The sequence below is a fragment of the Humulus lupulus genome, chromosome 7, assembly GCF_963169125.1.
Source record: "Humulus lupulus chromosome 7, drHumLupu1.1, whole genome shotgun sequence".
Taxonomy (NCBI): domain Eukaryota; kingdom Viridiplantae; phylum Streptophyta; class Magnoliopsida; order Rosales; family Cannabaceae; genus Humulus; species Humulus lupulus.
Genome location: NC_084799.1, coordinates 95889208 through 95916098, shown reverse-complemented (window position 1 = coordinate 95916098; position 26891 = coordinate 95889208). Strand labels below are relative to the sequence as shown.

Sequence of the window (26891 nt, the reverse complement as noted above, 5' to 3'; positions counted from 1 at the left end):
TCCAAGTTTGAATTTCCAATACCATTCCTAGACTGAGTCAGAGAGAGTGGTAGAGAATACCCTGCACCTATAATCATGCTCCACACCGAGTAACTCCATCTGTCCTCGAGCTTCCCAATGTGTCATACTGGGTCCTCCTTCCTAGTGTATGTTGGGAGTTTCAAGGTCTTGTATTTCGATGGTGGTTGAGCAGCTTGGATATTAGCACTGAAGGGACTCCCACTTCTATGTGCCAACTCGATATTGGAAGGTTTCTTTGTCAAACCCTGAACAACCATGACGAGTGCATCTATTTGAGCCTGCACTGCTGGTGGGATTGCTGCTCCAGGTGGGGTAGACGTCCCTGGTACCCCTTCCTGAGTGCTGGTCCTCCTGTTGATGACTTCCCTCAGATCTTGAGGTTGTGCATCTTTCCCGAGCCTATCGAACACAGTATTGGTGTTTTTCATCGGTTCCTTTCCCTTGCGAGACTGAGGGTGTAGGGGTGGTAGGTCCGCCTTGCCCTTGTCGGTGCGACCCTGCCCCTGAGCCTCTCCTCCTACATGACTTTAAGATTTTGAGTGGCCATTTCCATTCTTGTCACACCTCTCACATGTTTGACTCTCATTTCCTGTGTTGTTTCGTCTGTCCCATTGGGAGGGGGTCTTTGGGTTGGTAACACTCCTACTTCAAGATGAAGTGTTATTCTTCTTAGTCATGGAGGAGGCAGTCTTGGACTGTGCCTATTCATCCTGTCTCTGGAAAATTGGCTATGAGAGCGTCCTTGGGGTTCGAATCCTCCCATGGGACTCCCTATTACTGCTGTCTCGCATTCCTGCTGCTTTGGCCTGAGCCTCCCTCACCGCCTGAGCATCAGCTTCAGCGTTAGCTCGGGCTAACTGGGTAGCTGCCTTAAGGGCCACAACAACCTCTTGGTGACCGGATTGGTCTTCAACCTCCACCTGAGGTTCGTTAACGAGATCGATGGGATCCTGAGTGTTGGAATCCCTGGGAGTCGTCTTCTTTGTATGACTGGATTTTGGAGGCATTGTATAACTGATGAAAGTGTGTTTCTTGATTTCGTACTCTCAATGAAAGCACCAAAATGTTGACCTGTGAAATTGACCAACGGTTGTATGTACAGTATACGACACCTTTTGAACGAAATAAATATAATAAACGGCATAGTACAAATATCTTAAACCAACACACATAAATTTTATAGTGGTTCATCCCTGTTCTGATGAGCAGTAATAACCTAATCCACTTAGCTTTTAGTATTGAATCACTCGACAATTATACTGATGAACAAAATTATTCGCTTGTTTATAATTTTCCCAGAATTTCTCCCTAAATGTTCTTCAGATCTCCAAAATTCTAGAAAAAGCCATCCTTTGAAATGAAGCCCTGGCTTCTTATTTATAGTATCCAAGGGCTGTTACATGATCAGTATTATTGGGATCGTGATTTGGTACACGATTATCAGGTAGTGGAGACACGTGTCCACCTCCCCATGATTATGAGACCGTGGGTTTCTTGTTGTTTCTCTAGATCGTGGTAGATAATGCACGGTTGAAACCTCTGGGAAAATGTTAAGTTTTGGTTTGTCTATGAGACCTAGGTGCTAGGCCCAATGACCCTTCAGAGCTTGGGTGCTAGGCCTGGTAACCCTCTGGGTGCTAGACCTGTTAATCCTCTGGGTGCTAGACCTGTGATCTTCTGGGTGCTGGACCTGTTTGATCTTAGTTTGAACGAGTGCAAGTATTGCTCAGTGAAGTGTACTTGGGAGTTTAGGCCGACCATCCTATGGAGGATAGGGTAGGCCGACCACCCAGGTGGTTCTTGAGCATGACAGGCCGACCACCCCTGGGGTAGGGGTCAGGACGACCACCCCTAGGGGCTCTTGGGCCTGCTTAGGTTGACCACCCTTAGGGGTAGGAGTTAGGCCGACCACCCCTATGGGGTCTTGGCCTAACCGACTTCCCTATAGGTCCTGGACCTATATTTTTTGTTCGTCGGTCTTTTCTCAATACTTTGTCATTTTTCCCTGATTGTGATGCCACGTGCCGCTTTCTCATTCGCTACGTCATCCTCGTATTTTTGAGGGATAAAAATTATTATTATTATTATTTTGTCAATAACAGATAAACTTGAGCCATACAAAATGAAATATTTTATAATGAAACTTTTAAGATTTACACTGTTGAGGATGGAAGAATGAACATTGAAAGCGTTGTAATTAATAGAAAACGAATTTATTTGTTCACTTAAATATGTTTGTCCAAAACTTGATTTGACATGCCTGGAGAAGATATTTACTTCTGAAATTTTTTATTTGATTTAGTTAAGTGAACACGAATATTACTTCCATCATAAACCAGAAAACTCAACTTTTGTGCATGTTTTCTCCCAAGCCAACAATAAAAAAAATAATGAAAAAAGGTAATTGAATAATGATTTTAAGTACTCATTCTTGGCAATCTTATTGAGCCTTTCCCGGCTAAATCGCAAAAACAAATTCTCTTTCATTTTTTTCGACTCCATAAAAATGAAGTACATGCATGGGGACAAAAATATTATTGAAAGAATAATTTAAAGTGTTTGACAAAATTTAATGAACACTTCGGTTAAAAGAAATCTTGAATAAGTGATGGTGAGAATAGAAATCAACATTTGGGAAGATCTGCCGGTGGGGGAAACAACTTCTGATTGGGTAACTTGCCATCTAAGACCACCCAAGCCATCTTCAATCCCCAACTTGTGTGGATCTCCAAGTGACAATGCATAAACCACACACCTGCCAACATGTACAAAATGTTAAAATCATTAAACTGTAGAGAATAATAATTAACAACATAGCTACATCCCAAGCATGACATTAAAATCGAGACCTGGATTATCTGCTAAAAATCTTATAGCAACCCATCCCCCAGAAGGAACACCAACAGTGTTTCTTTCTACAGGGTCAACTAGATTGAAGTTTGCAGGGTCCTTATTTGGATTGAAATTGCCAAAGCCTTGTCCAACCACAAAGAAGTTAAATCCATGGAGATGGAGAGGATGGCTTTCAGCACCAAGGATGCTTGTATCTTGCATCACTAACTCCACACTTGTGTTGAATGGAAGAACCACTACCTTTGTTCCATTTCCCACCATTGTGTTGTTTGGTGGATTTCCTGTATAATTAAATGGAATGATAGGGCTACTTGGGAAGTAAGGACTGTAAACCCTTTTTGATTGACCAGAAAAATGGGCTTGCAGGAGGGCAGTATTGTTTGGGAGTACAAAAGAAACATTGTTAATTGAGGCTGCAAACATTGTCCCGTTAGGCCCTTGACATGTTTTGTTACCTTGGCATGGATTTGTTCCAAGCCCAACTGTGAAGAAAACATGTTTGTCAACCTTTTGAGGAACATTAGCTGGGAATTGAGGACTGGCCAAGCTACGGAGTTTGTTGGCAAATTTGGTTGCAAATGAAGTGTCGTTTAGAGCAGGCAACACTGGTTTGAGGAGTTGAAGTTTCTTCATTGGGTTGGTGGAGTGTGAACTTTCATATTCAAGAATTCCTGCGACACTAGAGTTGTCAAAGGTGCCAAGACCTGTGACATATGGCCTAGCTAGCATGAGGAATTTGGCATTTGGGAAATGAGATTTGGTGCTTAAAAGTAGATTAGTGGTTTGCCCAGGAGCTATGAGAATGGTATTGGTTTCAAAATGTTTAACATAAACAGCATCAACATCAACCACTTTTACAGTGTGGTTTGCAATGCTGAAAAACAGTTCATCATTAAGTGCAGCGTTAATCAGACGGAGAAGATAAGTCTTTCCCGGCTTCACCTTCAACTTGAATGTATCTACAATACAAACATCCAAGTATTCATAAGAGTAATAGGTCAACTATCTTCATGTACGTTCTTTGAGTTAAATTTTATAGTACAGATATGGTTATCTTGATGCATACAATATACATATACCTTTAGCTGAGCAATTATATAATGGGCCTGGTAGCCCATTTATGGTATAGGCATCTGATACATTTGGGCCTCCACCAGTTTGCAAGGCCTGGGCAATGACTGCCTCAGGATCAACATTCCACCACTCTCCTGTATAATTAGTATGTTATTATATCATATTCACTTGAATATTGAAAAGAGAATCTATAGTACTAAATAAATAATATTTATATTTATGTTTTGTGTTGGTTACCAAAGATCATGGGAACTTGTTTGTAAGGTTTAGGAAACGGATAAGCGATTCCACGCTTAGGAAGAATGATTATGGGACCATACACAGTAGCTCTTAGCCATGATATGTGGGCATGCCAGAAAAGGGTGCCTCTCTGCCCTGTAATGGTGTAATTGTACACATAATTTTGCCCTGTTTGAATGGGGCATTGGGTCACATACGCAGGCCCATCAGCCCACCCTGTTTGAAGTTGTCTAATACCATGCCTGTTATAAAGATATCATACAAGTATATATCACAATATGATAATTTTAACACTTATTTAAAGGATATATATAAATAAACATATATGTGTACATATTCTAATTTAAATACCAATGAATTGAAATATTGTTTTGGACATTGTTGACCACTTTGATAAGGAGACGGTCACCCTCCCTAGCTATAATGCGAGGTCCAGGAAACTGCCCATTTACTGTGACAATGCTCTTAGTATGGCAAAGTCTTGTCACACTTTGTAGTTTTATCTGCAAACACATTAATAAACCCATTAAATGAATATTTGTGACAGTATAATAAATAATAAGCTTATAAATAATATGCAGAGCGTTGGATATGTAAGATATACTTCGAACTTGTAGTGCCTAGTTGCTGCAAATGCATACTCAGTAATTAATGACAAAGTTACAAAAAAGAAGAGATATATTTTTGGGACTGATAGTAATGGTGAACAGAGAGTAGCACCCATTTTTGTATCTATACGTATATCTATATTTATATATATATATGTTTATGTTTTAGAGAAGAGCTTTGAAATTCAGATGTGCTACTCCAATTGATTGTGTGTTGATATCTTAGGTTTGTGTGGTCTTTATATAGAGTGTGTTTTATCATAGGTTTGTGATAAAACATAATAGCTTTGGTTGATTAGGTGCAGAAATAAGATACAGTTTAGCGAAACTGAGAGATAATTGGTTGAATGGTTATTTTAATAGCATCAGTTGTTAGAACAACTTTAGAGTGGTGTCAAAGACATTCCATTTGTTTTTGACCACCTTTGTCTCTCAATTCAAGTCAAAACCTGTTTTTTATATTTAAATTAAGTCATATTATTATGATCTTATATATCAGTCCATGCATATATGCCTCAAAAACACTAGCAGACATGATTGTGACTGTTAATCATTGTTTGCCATTCCACCTAAAGCCTATAGAGCGAAAAAACTATTCTATACTTGTAATTAATAAAAAATATTAAGTGTTGTTAAAAATAATTATGTTTCATTTGGTGAAAATATATAGTATAAAATGGAATGCAAGTTATTCAAAGCATATATATATATATATATATTAGTTATTCTATAACATATACGGTTATGTCATAAAGTGTTGTTAAAGAAAGCTTGAAGTTACTGATTAGAATCTTATAGGGTTTCATTTAGACTTTCGAATAATAGAGTAGTTCTAACTTATTCTAACCCTTTTCTTTGGTTACGTCTAACTTTAGAAGGGTTCTATATCATGCATGTAATGATGCAAAGTAGTACTTTGTTTTATTTCTAAATTATTTCATGATACAAAAAACAAAAATAAGTTGTGAAAAGGGGATGGCTAGCTAGCTAGCTATGCCTGTTGCAGCATGTAGAATTCTCAACCGTTAATCTTGGTGATGAAGGAATCGTCAAAGGGTGGTTGCTATCAAAGCTGTCGATTCAATTATTTATATTGTCGGATGGTTATAACAGTGCTTATCACGTTCAAGTTCAATGTGTGTATGAGTTAGGAAGAACATGAACGTCACATATAGCTAGATATATGGATCATTGATGAATAGGAGGGAAACCTCTATTGACGCAATATTCTCTTCAAGCAAACAATCTAATAATTGCACAACATTGTTGGTGCTCAAATTAAACAGTAATATATACTAGTGTAAATAATCCCCAAAATGTACATATTAATAATTTGGCGATAAAATTATACATATTTATATAGAAGGATCACGAGAATAAACCTTAATACATGTGGTTGCACCACCTACTACTGGTTGACATGGCTGGTGGGTCAGCGCATAGTTTTTGTTTTTAAGGTTTATACTTTTTTGAACACTATGTTTTTTTTTATTATCCGTTTGGATCCTGTGTTTTGACAAATTATTTTTTGGACTCTGTGTTTTGTAAAATAGTTAAGATAGAACCCTAAACCTAATTTTGGTCAATGTTTTTTTAACTAAAATCACAAATAATTTACCAAACTAATAATTTAGAACAAAAATAAAATCATTCTGCTTAAAAACTGTGTTGTTATATTTAATTTGTTCTTCATCAAAATTGAGTTTATGGTTCTATTTTAATCATTTTATAAAACATATAGGGTCCAAAAAATAATTTGTCAAAATACAAGATCCAAAAAAGTATAAACTCTTATTTTTAATATAAAAAAAGTAATTGATGGCTATTTTATAAAGGGCAAATGTAATGTGTCCTGTGGAAAAAATGACACTAGTACTACTTTTAATCTATGCCATCCAATTAGATGACTTTGCTAATCGGACGACTAATATTGATTTAAATAAATTATTAATATTTTGATTTATGTATATTATATTAATGGGGGCAATTTTAGACAACTGGCATTGTACGCATAAAGTTAGGTTGCATTTTTCATAAATAGTCTGCAATATGTTCATTTTATGCATAATAATAATAAAATAATAAATAGATATTTGATTGGTGACTCACTAATATCACAATGTGACACTTTATTGGTACGATTATTGAACTCAGTTACGAAGAGCTTATAACGGTAGGGTTAATTTTAACTCTATTATGTCCATAGCTTCGGAATGCCAAACAAGTTGTGTGCACATGAATCATAAACCTTTCATTAATGACCTTACTACATAAATTTCTTCCTTGAATGAGCATTTCCTTAAATATAGGCTGTTGGGAGAACTGACTCGAGCAGGTATTTATGCGACCCCCATCGAAAATTTGACCTCAAAAATTTTTCCCCAAAATTTTCACATATTTATGAAATATCTATACTTTTAGGGGATAGGCCCCCTTAATATGCCTCATGTCACACTTAATGATTTTTAAAAATTAAAAATATTAAAAATCAAATAAAAATATATGCCGTTTAAAAATTTAAAAATATTAAAAAACCGTTATAGAATTTTAATTATTTACAACTTTAGACATCTTTACTAGATTAAGAAAAATAATAATCATAATGAATTAATGCGTTTATAATTAAACATTTCTAGAATATTAAAAGAAAAAAATATTCATTAATTAATAATAAAATAAATGAATAACTAATAAAAATATTATCTTCTAAATTATTTCTCGGATCGCCATCTCGGGTGTTCCAAGATCAACAATCACACTAATCAACAATGTGTTTGCTTACTTAAGTAGTCAAAATGTTGAGATAGATCTCAATCATCATCGATCTCATCCAGATGCCATAGTTTATCATTACAAGAAAAATGATTTTTAGAGGCGACACTATTAGGGGTGACTCCAAACCGCCGCTAATAATGACATTATTAGTGGCGACAAAACGTATTCGTCGCTGATATCACCTCAGATGAATTATTTTATCAGGAACATTATTAGGGGCGACTTATCGCCCATACTAAATTTGGAAAATATACTGAAAACAAAGTGGGAATTTTCCCACTAACATATTTTAGACTATTAGGGGCGACACGTGTCACCGCTAATAGTATGCCACATCAATTATTGCTTATATACTCAGCAATTTTAGTTGTTCTTCCTCATTTCGCAACCACGAGACCTAAGCCCCAAAACCACGGACTCTGCAACCCACCCCTCGGAAAATGCCAATTTGACCCCCTAAACCTCAAATTTAAGCCTCTAAACTCATTCTTCTCTCTCTCTCTCTTTGACTCTCTCTCTTCACCCATCGGTAAAATGCTTATTTGATATCCTGCGTTTTTATCGAAATACAAACTTGGTACCCTCTGTTTCTAATAATTATTAATTGATACCCTCTGTTTGCAAAAACTACATAGTTTGGTACCCTCCGTGTGTTTAAATTTTTAATATTCCTATATTACCTCTCATTTTAATGATTTATTTGATTTTTCAATTATTTTATTAATTTTAAATGATTTAAATATATTTTTTTAATTCATAAAATAAAATTAATGTTTAATTAGAACCTTAAAATAATTTTAATAAACAAAATTATTTTAAAAATAAATAAATATAATTAATAAAATAAAATTAAAAATTTTAAAAACTAATTAAAATCTTATTAATTAACTTTAAATAAACCTAAATTTTAATTTAATTAACAAATCAATCCAAGTTTGACACAAAAAATGTAGGTGGCATTGGTGGGTGGGAACTGAGATGGCAAAGGTGAGATTGGGTTAAATATGAGTTTTTTTTTCATTAATTAAATTAAAATTTTACTTTATTTAAAATTAATTAATAATATTTTAATTAGTTTTTTATTTTATTTTTTAAGTCCACTTTTTTTAATTAATTAAATTTATTTTAAAAATAATTTTTTTATTAAAATTATTTTAAAGTTTTAACTAAACATTTATTTTATTTTATAAAATCTAAAAATAAATTAAATCATTTAAAAATCATAACATAATTGAAAATTAAATAAATCACTAAAATGAGGGGTAATTTAGGAATATTAAAAAGTTTAATGCACGGTGAGTACCAAACTATGTAGCTTTTGCAAACATAGGGTATCGATTGATAATTATCAGAAACAGATGGTCCCAAGTTTGTATTTCGATAAAACATAGGGTGTCAAATGAGTATTTAACCTATATTTTATCTCTAAGTTTCCAACAATTGTTTTCATAGGGGTTTGAGATTTCATACAAGAAATACCTTAAATCAGCTTCCTTTTTTCGTAAGTAGGCACGGTAAACCTCAGACGCCGATTCTTCTTACGGATTGGAACACTACAAATAAGATAATCCTTAGCTTGAACACTTTTGAGCCATACAAGGTCTAGGTTAACAAAACAACATCTTAGAAAGGCCTTATTCGTTCTGGAATTCGGCCTAGATAGGTTGTTAATCCCATTTTCGTTCATGAAATTATAAACACTTAGCAAGTTAAAGCCAACCTCGAGAATCCTTGGATTCTCTACAAAACTTTGCTTTTTTATTGTTAGATGGTTCAATATTCTAACAACTTGTAGAGAGGCATCAAGACATGCTCATTTTTTTGGAAGAAGAAAAGCGAGTTCACACAAGAATCACTCCTTAAGAAGAACCTCTGCAGGCGATAGAGTAGCTTTTATAGTGTTTTAGAGAGTTGTTTTAGGGAAGTTTTGAGATTATTTAGTAGTGTTTGTGCAGTATGACGCGTTTGTTGCTTGTGTTTGTTAATGTTTCAGGATCTATGGAAATATGGAAAACTGGACAAAGTTATGGTAGTTTTTGGGTCATTATGAGTTAGGATACACTACAACAATTAATGTTAGTTGCGGCATAGCTATTAGCGGCGGGTACAGTCCGCCGCTATTATACAGGGTATTAGCGGCGGACTAGGGGGTTCGCGCGCTAATTAGGTGTGGTTATTTAAAAATATATAATAATATGTATTAGCGGCGGACTTCCCATTATTAGCGACGGGTAGTCCGCTGCTAATACAACAGAGGAAAATGCCCGGGAAACAAACGGTTTATTTTTTAAAGTGTTATTAGCGGCGGATAATCACCTTTTTTTAGAGGCGGATATCCGCCGCTAATAGTATTAGCGACGGAGTATCTCATTTATTAGCGGCGGAGTCTCCGCCGCTAATATAATTATTAGCGACGGGCTATAGTAATAGCAGCGGTACCCCGCCGCTAATGATTATGTAGAGGTTACATATTGCACCGCACCTCTCTTCTTCGCATATGTTCTCTTCTCCTGCCTTCTCCGTTTCTCCTGCCTTCGCACAGTCTCACGGTGCTCCTCAGTCCTCACGCAGCTCTCGGTCCACCATCTCGCCCTTAAGGTAGAGACGACCCTGGTTGATTGTTTTCATATTATAAACTTGTTTGTTTTGATATGCATATGGTATTGTACTATTGTTCTTGTCTTCTTCATTGATATATAACTTATATATATTCAGGCTCATAGTGTCTCTTGGTATTGGACTCTTGGCTTTGTCTTGTGATATCTTATTCTGGTTAGGATTTTTTTTCTTTCTTTAATTTTTAGGCGTTTCTAATCCAAATGCAATTTTATCTTATTGGATCTCTCTCACTTTTCAACTCCATTTCTCTTTCTCTATTCCGCCTCTTAAACTCTATTCTAACAATCTATTTCGTTGCAGATCGAGAAGGCGTTTCTTAAGCAATCCAAGGTGTTTCTAAGGTATATTGTAGAACAAAAACAAACCTTTTTCGTTTATATTTATGTATTCAAGTTTGTACATTTATATTTTAGTTTTTCAGAGCCAGGTGTACCTACTTCAATGTATACATATATATATGCATTGAATAAAAGTGTACATATATTTATATTCACTGTCTTGTATATATATGTGTGTGTTCACACTATATAGCTATAGTATTCTTTTCAGGGACTTATTTGAGGACTTATTTGTAAACAAAGTAAATCATATAGTATTCTTTTCAAGGACTTATTTGAGGACTTATTTGTAAACAAAGTAAATCATATTTATGCAGGGAATTGCTCTGCATTTGAGTCTCTTTATGGTGCTTGCGAGGCAATGTTCAAGTCTGACTTTTGTTTTTTTTTTCCTTGAAATTTTGATGTGGCTGTTTGTATTTGTTTTTACATTGTTTCATAAATATTAGAAATGTTAACAATGCTACTTGTTTGTTTTGAGTCAAATTTTGGTTACTCCCTGGTTATACTGAAATTTTCTGAGGGTTTGGAGTTTTATCTGTCACACTTTGAAAGTTTTTTTTTATTGCAAACATACTGTTATGAAAAAAAATCATATTTCTCGTAGGTTCTGTTAGGTGTTAGGTTCTGTTAGGTGTTCTGTTAGGTTCTGAAATAAGTTTTTTTTTGTATATAATTGTGTATTTGTATATATGGCTGTGTGATTTTGTTCTCTCTGCTTTTAGTGGAATGAATCGACCAATTTTTTTTATGGATCAAGAAGTGTTTATTTATGCTCAGTTATACTATATTTTAGTGGGTTTATTTTAATTTTTTTTTTCCATAATTCAATATGCAGATATTGTTTTTGGTAGTTTACTGCCGAAGTGTAGAGCTACTCTAGATTTCCTAGCCCTAAATCCTGTCTTGATATTCAGGTATGAGAAAACTTTGGTAGATTTTATAGTATGGTTAGAAAGTTGTAGATTTTATGATTTGATTAAGTTTTTTTTTAATCAATTGAATTGGTGGTTTTTTATTTATTAGTTTATAATTAAAAAAAATATTAGTATGTTGCTTTATGTTTTTTGTGAAATTTAATTAAGTAAAATAGTTTTTTTTTGTTATATGTTATGTCAACATAATGAGAATTGTAATGTATATTATATAATTTAGTTAATTAGTATTATTATAATTAATTGAAAATTATTAAAAAAAATTAATTAGTAGTTAATTAGAAGTTAATTTATTTTCTCTGTCTCGGTATGCTTGTGATTGATGGTTGTTGAATACAACCATCAATTACAGGGATATTGACACAGAAATAATAAGTTAAAAATATTATTAATAAAATAATGTATGATAAAAATTAATAAAATTTATCTAATTATTTAAAAAAATAAATTAGCCTTAAAGTCAAATAATAATTAATTTGTAAAATTATTATTATTACTACAAATTAAAAAATTATGAATAAATAATAATTTATTTTTAATTATTTTTTATTAATTTAATTAATTAAATAATAAAAAATAATTAAATAGGTATAAATTACATGAATACAAAAATTGATAATAATATTTAATAAAAGTATAAAAAAATAAGAATAAATAATTATATAAATAATAATTTAATTTTTGATTAATTTTTAATAATTTAATTATAAAAGTTTGATATATTATTATTTAATTAAATAATTTAATTTAATTTGTTTACTGAATAATATTGTTTAATATAAATTACACGAATATAAAAATTGATAATTATATTTAATAAAATTTTAAAAAATTATGAATAAATAATAATTTATTATTAATTTAATTAATTAAATAATATCCAATTAAATTATATAATTTAATTTGTTTATTGAATAACATTATCTAATATTAAATAGTTATAAATTGCATGAATATAGAAATTGATAATAATATTTAATAAAAGTATAAAAAATTAAAAATAAATAATAATTTAATTTTTGATTAATTTTTAATAATTTAATTAATTAAATTATAAAAGTTTGATATATTATTATTTAATTAAATAATTTAATTTAATTTGTTTATTGAATAACATTATCTAATAAAACATCATAAAATAGCATAAGATATTATAATATTGCATAAGATTTCAAAAATGATAACAAATCTCCTTTGTTATCAATTTCTATTCACATTACTAAAACTCACACTCTTATAACACTTTAGATGGCGATTGACAAGACTTGGACAACATTGAGAAATCGTGGTTGTCAAGAATATTGGAATGGTCTGCAAGCTTTTTTGAGGATGGCGTCGGAACATGTAGATTCTGATGGAAGAATTAGGTGCCCGTGTGTGAGATGCAATAATAATAGATTTGAATCTTTAGATGTAGTTCGGGCACACGTATTCGATAGGGGTTTTCATCAAGCTTATGATAAGTGGATTTTTCATGGTGAGGTGGAAGAAATTGTTGCTGATGAGGTGGTTGATGAGAATGAAGACGATGAGATGATTCACGTTGTGGAAGACTTCCTTTTACCGACAACTGAGGAAGTAGAAAGGGATCCCGGTGGGAGTCAGTATTATGATGAGTTATTTGAGGAGATTGAAGCGGAGTTGTATCCTGGATGTGATTGGATTTCATCCCTGAACTTTTTAGCAAAGTTATTGCATCTAAAAGTTAGAGGGAAGATGCCTAACAACATATTTGATGAATTGCTGAAGTTGTTAAAGCTTGCATTTCCTAAGGAAAACAAAATCCCCGGATCGTACTACGAGGCGAAAAAGAGATTGAAAAAATTAGGGTTGGGATACGAGTCCATTCATGTGTGTCAGTATGATTGCTGCTTATTTTACAATGAGCATGCATCTAAAGAGACATGTCCAGTATGCGGAAGTAGTAGATGGATTACTTTTGAAATGACGAAAGGAAAAAAAGTGCCACATAAGGTGATGCGTTACTTTCCGTTGACCCCTCGGTTGAAAAGATTATACAGTTCAAGGATTACAGCAAAACACATGATATGGCATCACTCCAGGAAATCAAAAGATGAAGGGGTGATGCGACACCCGGTGGACGGCTCTGCGTGGAAGAACTTTGATGCCAAGCATCCTGATTTTTCAAGGGATTCCAGAAATGTTCGTCTGGGCTTAGCTGCTGATGGATTTAATCCATTTGGCAACATGAACCTTGCATACAACATGTGGCCTGTGGTGTTGGCAAACTATAATCTGCCACCTTGGTTGTGCATGAAAGACAATTATTTCATGTTGACCCTCCTTATTCCTGGGCCAAAATCACCTGGTAAGGACATGGATGTATTTCTGAGACCATTGGTGGATGAGTTGAAGGATCTGTGGGTTAACGGAGTTGATACAAGAGATAGTACGACCAACAGGATGTTCAAGATGCGGGCAGCCCTTTTGTGGACAGTGAACGATTTTCCAGCTCGCAGTAGTTTGTCTGGATGGAGTGGTCAGGGTTACAAAGCTTGTCCTACGTGTAATGAGGACACAACTTCCATCCGAGTGATCGGTAAGACATCTTACGTTGGTCACAGAAGATTCTTGCCAAGTACTCATCGAATGAGAAGAGACAAAGAGTTCGATGGAGAAGTTGAGAGAAGACATCCTCTGAGACGGTTTACTTGTGAGGATATACTAGAACAAGTTAATGCTCTTGCAGCACAAGTTCCAGGAAAACATGTCCAGTTTGGGGGTGTGAAACGTAAAAGAGGAGTAGATAAAGGTAATTGGAGGAAAAAAAGTATTTTTTACGAGCTTGAGTATTGGTGTACAAACAAATTAAAACACAATATAGATGTCATGCATGTTGAGAAGAATGTGTGTGATAGTCTCCTTGGCACCATCTTAGACAATGATAAATCTAAGGACACCACTAATGCCAGACATGATTTGAAAAAGATGGGTGTGAGAGAATCATTGTGGATTTATGAAGATGAGAATGGGAAGCTGATGAAGCCGCACACTCCTTATGTGTTAACTCCGGCGCAGAGGCAACAGTTTTGTCAGTTTATAAAAGGAGTTAGATTTCCAGATGACTTTTGTTCAAATTTGAAGAAGAAAGTGTCCGAGAATGATACAAATATTCTTGGGTTGAAGTCACACGATTGTCATGTGATAATGCAACGATTACTTTCTCTCGGTGTTCGCAAGTTTCTTCCAAAATCTATATCGACCACTATTGTAGAATTGTGCAATTTCTTCAGGCAAATATGTTCGAGGACTTTAAATGTTAAAGATATGGAGGAAGCACAAAATGATCTTATTCAGATATTGTGCAAGATGGAGTTGATTTTTCCTCCAGCTTTTTTTTGACATAATGATTCATTTGGTATTACATTTGCCAGAAGAAGCAATATTGGGTGGCCCGGTATTTATGAGGTGGATGTATCCTTTTGAAAGGTACATGATAAAATTAGGAGCTTTTTGTTATAAGTTTTGGGTGTCATGGGAATGTGTGGCAAGGGTTCACATGTGGGTTAATCTAAAACTCACCCTTTCACAAGAATTCACATTACCCACTAAAACTCTGTGGGACCCACCACTTTCCCACCTAAAAAATGGCACCAAACATGGGGTACACTTCAAATGACCACCCATCCCAACACTTCCCCATATAACAAACAGCCCTAAAGAATTATGTGGGAAATAAAGCTCGCCCTGAAGGGTCGATCGCCGAAGGCTATGTTGCAGATGATGCTTTGACCTTTTGTTCAATGTATTTCAAAGGCATTGAAACAAGATTTAATCGTCTTGATCGAAATGAAGATGCAACTTATATCCCACGAAATCTTGCAGTTTTCCAATCTCAATGTCGTCCACTCACAAAGGGAACTTTGAAGATTCTCGATCATAATACTCGTGAAATAGCTGAGTGGTTCATACTTGAGAATTCTCTTGAAATTGAGCCTTATTTAGAGTAAGTTTATTCTCTTATAAATTAGAACATGTGTGGTTATTATCAGTTTTTTGTTATCAAGAATCGTAACACTATTCTAATTAACAGCGAACACCTACAAGAGATTAAACAAAAATACCCAGATGGTGATCATGATCGTTTTCATAGGAAAAATTTTCGTTTGTGGTTTCATAAAAAGGTAGCTTTGAACTTTGAACTTTGAACAGTGATTTTATTAATGATATATTTTGTGAATCTAATATCATTCTATGTATTTAGATATATGACTTGCATAAGCTTGGGCCTTTGGAAAATGGTGATGAACTGTTAGCTTTAGCATCTGGGTCAGATCATTTGTCAACCTTTTACCAAGGTTGTATAGTCAATGGTGTTCGATTTATTGCACACGATCGAGATAAAAAGCGCACCACACAGAATAGTGGAGTGTCTGTTACCGGAACAGAAGGTTTTAATTATTACGGCACGCTTGAAGAAGTAGTGATACTTTCTTTCACTGGTGCATATTCAGTAGCATTATTTCGGTGCAAATGGTTTAATACAAATCCAAGAATGAAGAAAACAATCATTGAAAATAATATCACCAGTATAAACGTCAATGGTGAATGGTACAAAGATGAGTCGTACATACTTGCTACTCAAGCTTAGCAAGTTTTCTGTCTCGATGATTTACTTAGAGGTCGTGATTGGAAAGTTGTAGATGATGTGAAACATCGACAGATTTGGGACATTAAGGACAATTCTGATGAGGTTAATGATGTTATTGATGTTGTACATGAAACAAGTTCATCAAATTTTGTGTTGACTGTGGACCTCGGAGAGTTGATTATGCAATCTGATCAACCTGCTGCATATGTTGGAGTTGATGAAGATGGTGACGACGAAGCTGATATGTCAGAACATGAGGACGTTGCAGATGCAGAAGATGAATTGGTTGTTGAGCTTTGTGAAGATGAAAATGTGTTTCCGATTACTGATGGAAATGATAGTGATTACTCTGTTTAGTTTTTTCTATTTGTGTAACAGAACTATGTATTTAAATATAATGAAGTTTTTTTTTTGTAATTATAATATAAGATATTTGAGCTTTGTGAAGATGAACATGTATCTCCGATTACTGATGGAAATGATAGTGATTACTCTGTTTAGTTTTTTCTATTTGTGTAACAGAACTATATATTTAAATATAATAAAGTTTTTTTTTTGTAATTATTATTATTATGAATTCAATGTGATATACTTCTATTTTAATGCTAATTACTAACTAATAAATTTTAAACTGAAGTATAATGTCATCTGATATAGCTACTTATCACGGCGGAGATGGTGGGGGTCAAGACCCGCCAGATCCTTTTAGGGTACCAACATCTTGCGAGTCAGGTTAAATATTGCATATCAAAATTATTTTTAGAAATTATATTGTTAGATAAATATAACATCAATACTAATACTGATTATTGTTAATAAATTTCAAAGCCCCACCGACGAGAAGAAAAGGTCGTGGCCCTGCTAGTAATAATGTTCTTGAAGAACGAAGGAAAAAAGCTGGGAAACCATTGGATCTAGAGCTTGATCCTGTGACCAACAAAGTGGTTGGGCAGGAGGATCAAGCTTTTATTCGCATGTTGGGCACTCTAGTTTCCATTTTGTGTTCGGGGCATTATTTGGATTTTGCTGATGTACCTCAACAGTTTAAGGATCAAGTGCTTGATCGTATGAGGGTAAAAAAATTACAAATCTTGTACTTTTCATTATTTAATTCCATTATTTACAAGTTATCTAATATTTTTTTTCTTAATGCAGTATTACTATAATATAGACGGTCATCCACAACGTGAGTCAGTTCTGGCAACTCTCAACAAGGAGATGGGGGAAAGATATCGCGAGAGAAAGAACTATAGACATAGACACTTCAAAAATCATTATGCTGGACCAGAAGATTTGGAGAATGTCCTCTCTAAGCCACCTGACCGTTGCACTAAGGAGGCTTGGCAGCTTATTTGTGAAATGTTTTTTAGCGAAAGATTTTTGGCTCGTTCCGCTAAAAATCAAGCAAACAGAAGACAAATGAAGTATGTAACAACACAAGGCACAAAGTCGTTGGCAGCTAAGCGTCACCAATATGTAAGTGAAGATGTTAATTTAATTTTATAAATTAACACATTTTGAAACATTTTGTTTACATTTGTATAGGAGAACCCGGATGCGCATGTTGTTGATACTTGGAGGGATGCTCATATGAGAAAATCGACAAAATCTTTTGTCAATGAGGCAGCTCAACAAGATTATGTAAGTGAATAGTATTGTTTTCTTGTTTCTAATGTTTATAATGTTTCTAATTTTTGTTTATAATGTTATCTTTATACAGGAAAAAATGGCGGTAGAGGTTTAGAGGACACAGCTTAAGAGGCAAAGTCAACAGCAGAGTGAGGCATCTCTAAATGTATCTGGCGTTGATTCGTCCCCAGTCAATCAATACGAGATACTAAGTAAAGTACTCGGGGAGAGATATGACTACCAAAGAGGAGTGGGTTATAGGGCGAAAGGGAAGGCAAAAAAGACATCCTCTAGCTCTACAGATCAAAGTCAGTCCCAAGCAAATACTGCTGCTTCGCCTAATGAAGATACGAGAGTTATGGCTTTGATGATGAAGGCAATTCATGAGACGTTTGAGACTTCGACAACTGTGCATCCCAGTAAACTATATGACCCAATGTTTGACAGTTTTCTGCAGAGGCATTTGCCACCACAATCCAAAGGTGGTTCGTCTTCTCAGAGTAACACTGCCAATCCTGACCTTCATACACTGCCACAACAGCAGCACCAGCCTCCTTCACAGCAGCAGTATCAGCCTCCTTCACAGCAGCAGTTCCAGCCTCCTTCACAGTATTCGCCATAGCAGCTGTACCAGCCTCACCCAATGTATCCGCCACATGTGTCGTCGCAACAACCTCCTCAGTATCAAAACCAATACACTTTTGGACCTTCTTCCCAGTCTCCTCCACAATATTTTAGTTTTATCGATTTTCCAGGAGGATCGATGCAGCCTCCGCCACCTAATGTTAGATATTGGGAGGTTGGAGGCGGGTCGCAGCCACAACCACAGCCTCGAGATTTGTTTGGGGACCTCACGCTCAGACGATCATCACAACCACCTTATATTCCTTCAGCGCCACAGCCACCGCCACCGTCACAGCCGTCGTCCTCACAGCCAAACCAAAATGTTGAAGATGAGGACAATTTCAATATTAATCTTAATGACTTTCTTTAGTTACTAGTTTATATATTTGGACTGAATTAATACTTAATTTATTTTTAATGACTATAGTGATATTTACTAGGTTGATAAATATTAAAACTATTTATATTAATTTTAATGTTAGTTATATTTAAATTAATTAAATGTTTATTTTTGTTAACTTATATTATAAATTATTTTTAAAAATAATTAAATTTAATAAATATTAATTTATTTAAAATTTAATTTAAAAAAAATTATAAAAACAATATTAGCGGCGGACCCCGCGGCTAATAATAATGCCTCGGACATAGCTATTAGCGGCGGGTGTGCCAGTCCACCGCTAATAATCATTATTAGCGACAAAGTTTTAGGCGCAGTGTATTAGCGGCGGAGTCCCGCCACTAATACATATTAGCGGCGGATTGGTACCTTATTAGCGGCGGAGTCCCCCGCCGCTAATACTTGAAATTCTTGTAGTGATATATATGTCAGAGATGATTGATGGTTGATACTGTGTTTGGGATCAAAAAGAAGAATTTTAGTGAAAGAAGCATTTTGAGCTGCAGCGCTGAGCTTAAGAGCCGCGACACTGTGTTAGACAGAGACGACCAAAATTATGGGAAATAAGGGTCGTGGCGCCTACATTCTGAGCCGCGACATTATTGTTTGGGGAATTAGATTCGGAACGCACTACCTTAAGGGCTGCGACGCTTGTCGAGGCAGAGGCGAGATAGATTCTCAATATTGGACACGAACCGCGACGCTTCATAATAGGGTCACGATGGGCACTACTACTACTACTACTACTACTACTACTACCACTACTACTACGCCATCAACATTGTGAATTATTTGTTGTCTTGTGTTTAATGCTTATGAATGTTTGATCACCATTTGCATGATTTATATGATTTTAACCTGATATATGAGAAGTGAAAGATGAAATTACGTAATTTATGATTAACAACTTTTTATATAATTTAACCAAATTAATTAAATGCGGAACGAACAAGTTGGTACAACAAACCAGTTTTTTGTAGCTACAGATCAAGTTCCTGTCACTACAAAATACCAAACCAGTGTGATAAAATAGAAATGCCTGAATAATGAAATGACACACAGAGTTTTTTACGTGGTGTCAATATCCTTTCAGATATTACTAGTCCACGGGGCCACGCCCAGAGATAAGATTCATTAGTCAAATTTCACAAGTACAAAGTAATTGACTTAAACAAAACTTAGACTCCCTCTAATGGTTTTGCCGCAAGCTTGATGTAACTCTTCATTTGCTGAATGAATCTCCTTAAGACACCAAGGTTTGAACTCCCTTCAAATTACTTGATGAATGCTTGCTTCCTCGCGATGCAAGACTTTGATGAACCTTCTCCCAAAGGTTGTTCTTCACGTTCTTCTCTTTGAGATTTTACTCAGCACATAAGTAATTACAAAGATATAGAATAACCAAGGAATAGCAGAACAGCTATCCTTTACAAAAGAAAGACACTATTTTAAAAGTATAAGAAATTAAGGTGAAGAAGAGGTACTTAGGGCTGATGCTTTGGTTCGTATTTATACAAAAAATACTTACCCAAAGTCAGCCTTACATAATTCTAGACGCACAACACACGCTAGGAACGTTTCCAAAATAAACTTTCAATCACAATCAATGCAGCCGAAATTGTAGGAACAGACAGAGATTCTGTAGTTGCAACATCCAACACTGTCATCAACAACAAAATGTTCTTTAAGTATTCAAGTAGTCTTAAATATTCAACATATTGAAAAGTTACTACTTTCAGCACAAAATATTCTACAGCTGCCCAACACAAAGCCTTCAAAATTAAGTATCCTTTTCTATTTCGCTTGTTACATCTGCAAAATAAACAAAGAAATATTTTATTGTTATTATCTAGCATCACAAATTACTTCAAGAAAAATGCTATGGAAATTATTTCCAAGAGAGGACACCACATACAAAATAATGAATTCACAACTACACCAAGCAAACAAAGAAACCAAACACTAAATTATAAGACATTGGTTCTTTTTTGAGTATGAAAATGTACCTCTTGGAATATTGTGCCAATCATCATGTAAGTCATATTGTGCCTACAATAGAATATATAATAATATATTATATGTTTAAGTGTAGAGCTGAATATATAAAAAAAAAATACAGTCATAAAACTTGTAATTCTACCTGAATAGATGCCCAAAGAACATTAGACTTGTCAAAGACTAGCTTATAAACAATCAATTAATTACAAAATGTCAGAAATAGAAGTCATGCTTACAAGTATAATGTCTGAATTGGCCACTAAACGAGGCAAAGACGTTCCACAAAACGATTTATTAGGGAGAGTAGACCATTAATTCCACATTAAATTAATAATCGTTTACGAATTTAACTTCTCATGAAACAGAGTAGTAATAACAAGAAAGAAAATTGAAACTTATAAGATGTAAAACAAACCATTCTTACCTAGACCAAAGATCAAAAGTAAAAAACTTCCACTTCTGCCACACTCTATGTTAAAAGAAAATTCGAGAACTAGCAGTATTTCATTCAACTTGAAAATAATAAATAATTACAACAAAGCATTAACTCAATAGCATAAAATAATGCAAAAAAGAAAAACAGAAAATAGACAAGGAAAAAATACCCTTCCTATTAACGAACAAGCCCCTCCAAGAGTTCAACAAATTCAATAACAACCTCTAATCTTTTAAGAAATGCAGATATATATACAACAAAACAGTAATACAAAAACATATTCTTCAGATATAAATACCCAAAATAAGACACATCGCAAATATCACAACACCATTGAACAATTGATAAACATATTTAGAAAGCCAATGTTACACCAATACAGAAACATTTTGAGAAACCAAATCCTTTAAAAATAACATTTCAATATGAGAATATCAAAATACAACAAAGATAGGTTATAAGAAATGAAAAATCAAGCAATAAAATGTTTAATGGAGGACTCGTGATAATTCAAACGTAAAAGCAAGACTCATTATTTCATTAATAAAGGACTTGTGTTAATTTGAAAATGCTAATGTGATTATTCATAAATATTTGTAACCAAATTTAAAAAATTCCCTTCTTAATTAAAATGAAACTCAAAACAATTAGGAATCTTTGATTGCACAAGTAATTCTCTCAATTAAATCAGCTGCAGAAACAAGTTCTATGGCTATGGTCAAATCCAAAATAACTAGAAAATCAAGTTAAAAGTAAGGCACAACTCACAAGGGGCTTGACGAGAAGCTTAAAGCTGAATGCTATTGAGAGGCTTCTCTTTTTTATAGCTTCAAGAAATACAAAATTGTTAATTGATACTACTCTTTTCCTTTTTTCCTTTGCAGTAATATAAGATATGTAACATTTGGTTTTTTTGGTTTTGGTTATAGGAGTTAAGGCAGTTGCCATAGATTTTGCCAAAAATGAAGTGACTATAAAGGGAATAGTGGAGCCTCAAGCAGTTTGCACAAAAATTATGAAAAAAACTAAAAAAAGAGCTAAAGTCTTGTCCCCATTACCAGCAGCTGAGGGTGACCCTATACCAGAAGTTGTCACTTCACATGTATTTCTTTTTATAAACACACGTACATATACATACATACATATATATATATATATGTATTCCATGCAAATTATTAGCCATATATTTGTTTATAACTGTGTCAAGTTGAAGATATATAGCTAAACTAAACTAAAGTATTATCCCTAAAAAGATAAACCTTTTAAGCTAAAAGCCTAGCTCAAACTTAGAGACAAACTAAGCCATTATATTTTACCATATAATACACATATATACAACTTTTTATTATAACTTTGTTTTCATATTACAGGAGTTCAAACAGCTGTTACTGAGCTCAGTAGTGGGAAAGTTATAGTGACAGGAACCATGGACACAAACAAGCTAGTGGAATATGTTTACAGACGCACTAAAAAGCAAGCCACCATTGTCCCACAACCTGAGCCTTAGCCTCAGCCCGAGCCCCAACCCGAACCCGAAAAGAAAGAAGAGAAGACTGCAGAGGAAGAGAAAAAACCAGAAGAAGCAGCAGCAGCAGAAGAAGCAAGTAAGGTCAGAGAAAAAACCAGAAGAAGCAGCAGCAGAAGAAGCAAGTAAGGTCGAAGAGGGAAAGAATATTGATAATAATAATAATGAAAAGGCAGGAGAAAATAATGGTTATGAAGTGATGATGATCAACAATGGTTGTGGAAGTGTTGAAGAGGAAAGTATGAAGAGAATGATTCACTATTATCAGCCTCTTTATGTGATTGAACGAATCCCAGCTCCTCAGCTTTTCAGTGATGAGAATCCTAATGCATGTTGCATTTCATAATATGCATGCATTAATTGTGTTCAAGTTCTAGATATAATAACACTTAAAGAAAAGTTATTATATATGATGTACAATATATATTATGTATGAATATTGATGTGTATACTACCATTACCACAGGTGATGATAGTATTTCTTTCGTCAACAAGTTTGGTGGGTAGTAATGAATAATGTGGTTAACTAATTTAGAGCTATAATTAATTATTATTCTACTATCTATGTTCTAGCTAGAAATTGATTAATATAATATAAATCATATTATATATCTTGTGTTGTATGTAGTTCATTTGTATATATAGTATATAAATATCTCAATACCTGACAAAATCTTAAAATTCCAATTTGTCAATACCCTAGATCATTTTTTACTCCTCAACCACTCTGTTTGGTTCCCTAAAAGCATACCAAACAACAACAAGAAGAAATCAATACCAGACTTCCAACACATGAAATCTCATACAAGAACAATACAAGAGTATGCACTATACACGATCACATCCTCTATAATGTGTATATATACCTCTTGTAATTCACTATCCAAGAACAAGTTTAAGGATTTGGAATGCAATATTAATGAGAAAGACTTAATCAAATCAAAGAGGTTTGGAGTAGTAATCTAAAATCATGAATATAAGAAATCACAAAATCATATTATCTATTCAAATAGTCATATTTAAATTAAAGCATTTTATCAAACAGTTAGTGACCAAATAGAAGTGACACTAACTATTTATCAAATAGTTAGTAAACAAATAGGATAAAAATACACAAAATAACCACAAAAAGTGAATTTTGTTGTCAGTCTGTCAAGTAAAGATATGTTGATAACATGAACTTATGGTTACCACTGCAGTTGTACATGAGTAATGGTGGATGTGGCAATTACCAACAATATTTTACTAGATTTTTCACTCATCTTATCAAGTAAAATCCTAAGCTAAATATACTTACATTGACAGTTGGAAGATTAAATTTAAAAATTATTATTAACTCATTAGTTACATGCTCTAAAATACAATATAATAATATTTTTCATAAGACAATATTTTTATTCTTTATTTTTTCATTTATTTCAAACACAAACGACAACCACACCATAAATATATTCCTCTTTCCACATCAATACAGGCTATCACATTTGATTCTGTAAAGATATAAAATCACAAACAGAAAAGTGCTCTCGAGACCTTTCTAATTCTTGATTCTCTAAAGATATAATATCACATTTGATTCATAGTGCAAAGATATCAAGATGGTGCTCAACTAGATAGTGGAAAGAGTCCATAGTGGAACGAGTAGAGCACTAAATAAATTAGAGGGGTGCCCAAACAAACCTGATTGAAATGTTGCTAAAACTTCTCATTTTTAAACTGCAATGTGTAAATGTTATGTGAAAATCAAACTTCCAAAAGGATAATGATATACTATTTTTTTTTTGTGGGGGGGGGGGGGGGGGGGAGGACATTTGATGACAGTAGAGGATGGATACAATTTATAAGCCAACTTAATTTATATGCATTTTATATATTATTCATCTTTATTAAAGTTATAAACATATAGATCAGTTGAATATCAGTAAAACGACCACCAAATATAATGTATTGACCGAAATTTATCATTAATAATGATGATTATTACATCTCCCAACTTTCATTTTCCCTTAACTAGATAAATAAATGGAAAGAAATACTAAAACAAAACCATAAAAATTATACATATCAATGCTATTATATATATTTTTACAGTTTTTCTGATACAACCCAGAATCAATATCAACAAACCAACCAAAATAAAAGCTTTAATTTTTAATGAAAAGAAGAACAAGAATCATTTAATCATTAGCAAAGCAAAAAGTAAATTGTTCCATTAGAAGCAAAAACATACATGAACTTAATGAGACAACTAGAGCTAGAACCTAATAGGATTAATTAGTCCCCTGTTTTGGACTACTATAGTTCACTTATTTTATTTTGTTATCATACAAATTTTTTCTTATGTGTATGCATATAAGAATCATCACTCAATATCATGCAAAAATATGTAGGTCAATATTTGTTTATATAAACACATCATTATTGAGATTTATTGTAGAAAACGTTGAACAAACATATATATAGATATATAAAGGCAATTAATGAATAAATAAGCAGAAGAAACTCATTAATCTCAAACCAACAAATAATAAGTCTATAATAAAAAAACTCATGAACCACAATGTTGGGCAATCTTCATAGCTGGAGGCATATGAGTGAAAGAGAGAAGAATTTTTTTTTAGGAATGAAAATAAAACCAAAAATAATAAAAAACAATCAGAGGCACAAATTAATCCAAACATATAAAACATTTTCATACTTAATAAAATAGAGACAAAGATAAATGAAACCCTAAAAGGAATCTCATTATACTTGCCCATTGCACATCAAAGATTAGTTAAGCACTTGTCTTCTTGATCATTACTTGCATACTATACAACAAGGAAGTTATACATATCTGAGATTTTGAATTATGCATAATGTGTAACAGTAGGCTTGCAAGTTTTTAAAGTGTGTATGCATATGTATAGATAATTTTTATAAGGTATGAAAGTTCCTGAAGTAAATTGACAGGGAAATTTACACATAATCACACCATATGCCTACACACTTTTATCTTACCTATTTTAACAGACTTCAAATGTAACATTAGAAAAAAGCTTCATAGATTATTATGACATCAAGAGAATCAGAAAAAGCTTCATAGATTATTATGCAAACATGTGTTTATGAAAAAACACATGTAAATTTGTATAAAAATATGTAGTAAATCCAAAATAAAAGATTTAACGTACTCAACCATAGATAAATCTTTAAAAATAATTAGTAAACTCAAAACAGAAAAAATATGAAACACACAAGTTATTCTCAAAAGTAAAATAATCAAATTTACAAACCCATTTTTAAATGAAAACAAAATCTTATCTCGGCATCACTCAACAACCCAGACATTGATATGAAGAAGACACCACCCTTTTCCCTTTGAGCCACTACCATGAACCCTCACCACCACCACCATCACGCCTACAAACCTGCATAACGCAAACCCAAACAGAAGAAAAATAATTAGAATAACTCGTCCACAACCAAGAACCATCGTCAACCCAGAGGAGGAAAAAGAAAAAAGCAGATCAAATTAAAAGAAAAGAAAATAGAGAGAAGGAGAACATGAACTTACCACCATCCACCTCGCCACCTAAAAGAAAATTCCACCCATCGTCTGTAGAAACACATAGAGAAAGAGAGGCTAACTGCAAGAACGATAGGGAGGGAGAGAATTCGGAAAGAGAGAGAGAGAGAGAGAGAGAGAGAGGGATTGAAGTGAAGGGATTCTAGGTTAAAGGGTTATACCCAAACAAAATATCACTTACATTTCATTTGCCCCCTTTTAATTTTAATTTTTTTCTAGTTTACCGCTTTTTGTTTTACAAAAATTAGTTTACCGCATTTATTTATATCTATTATAACACTTTTTCATTTGTCTTATAATGATGTGTTATTGAAAGGGGTTTTTGATGTAGTGTACTCTTCATTTGCTGAATGAATCTCCTTAAGACACCAAGGTTTGAACTCCCTTCAAATTGCTTGATGAATGCTTGCTTCCTCGCGATGCAAGACTTTGATGAACCTTCTCCCGAAGGTTGTTCTTCACGTTCTTCTCTTTGAGATTTTACTCAACACATAAGTAATTAAAAAGACATAGAATAACCAAGGAATAATAGAACAGCTATCCTTTACAAAAAAAGACACTCTTTTAAAAGTATAAGAAATTAAGGCGAAGAAGAGGTACTTAGGGCTGATGCTTTGGTTCGTATTTATACAAAAA

General features: G+C 33.6%; 1 protein-coding gene and 1 pseudogene across 1 annotated transcript; one reads left to right on the top strand and one right to left on the bottom strand.

The window, feature by feature from the left end:
• Window positions 1-2425: 2425 nt before the first annotated feature.
• LOC133788472 (laccase-17-like) lies at window positions 2426-4994 on the bottom strand. Its single transcript, XM_062225964.1, has 6 exons — window positions 4793-4994; window positions 4540-4691; window positions 4186-4430; window positions 3954-4082; window positions 2871-3833; window positions 2426-2776 (listed from the first exon to the last, which is right to left on the bottom strand). Exons 1-6 carry the CDS (start codon window positions 4910-4912, stop codon window positions 2646-2648), a joined length of 1740 nt encoding a protein of 579 aa, XP_062081948.1. The 5' UTR covers window positions 4913-4994; the 3' UTR covers window positions 2426-2645.
• A 4533-nt stretch (window positions 4995-9527) lies between these two features.
• LOC133791993 (heavy metal-associated isoprenylated plant protein 9-like) lies at window positions 9528-23038 on the top strand (annotated as a pseudogene).
• The last annotated feature ends 3853 nt before the right edge of the window (window positions 23039-26891 follow it).

What these genes read in the sequence shown, in the direction of transcription:
- LOC133788472 (XM_062225964.1), bottom strand. Translation starts at nt 4,912, where the DNA reads ATGGGTGCTACTCTCTGTTCACCATTACTATCAGTCCCAAAAATATAT. An exon ending in CTAGGCACTACAAGTTCGAA is followed by an intron (nt 4,692 to 4,792) that starts GTATATCTTACA and finishes ATGTGTTTGCAG; the next exon opens with ATAAAACTACAAAGTGTGAC. An exon ending in ATTTTTAGCAGATAATCCAG is followed by an intron (nt 2,777 to 2,870) that starts GTCTCGATTTTA and finishes ACATGTTGGCAG; the next exon opens with GTGTGTGGTTTATGCATTGT.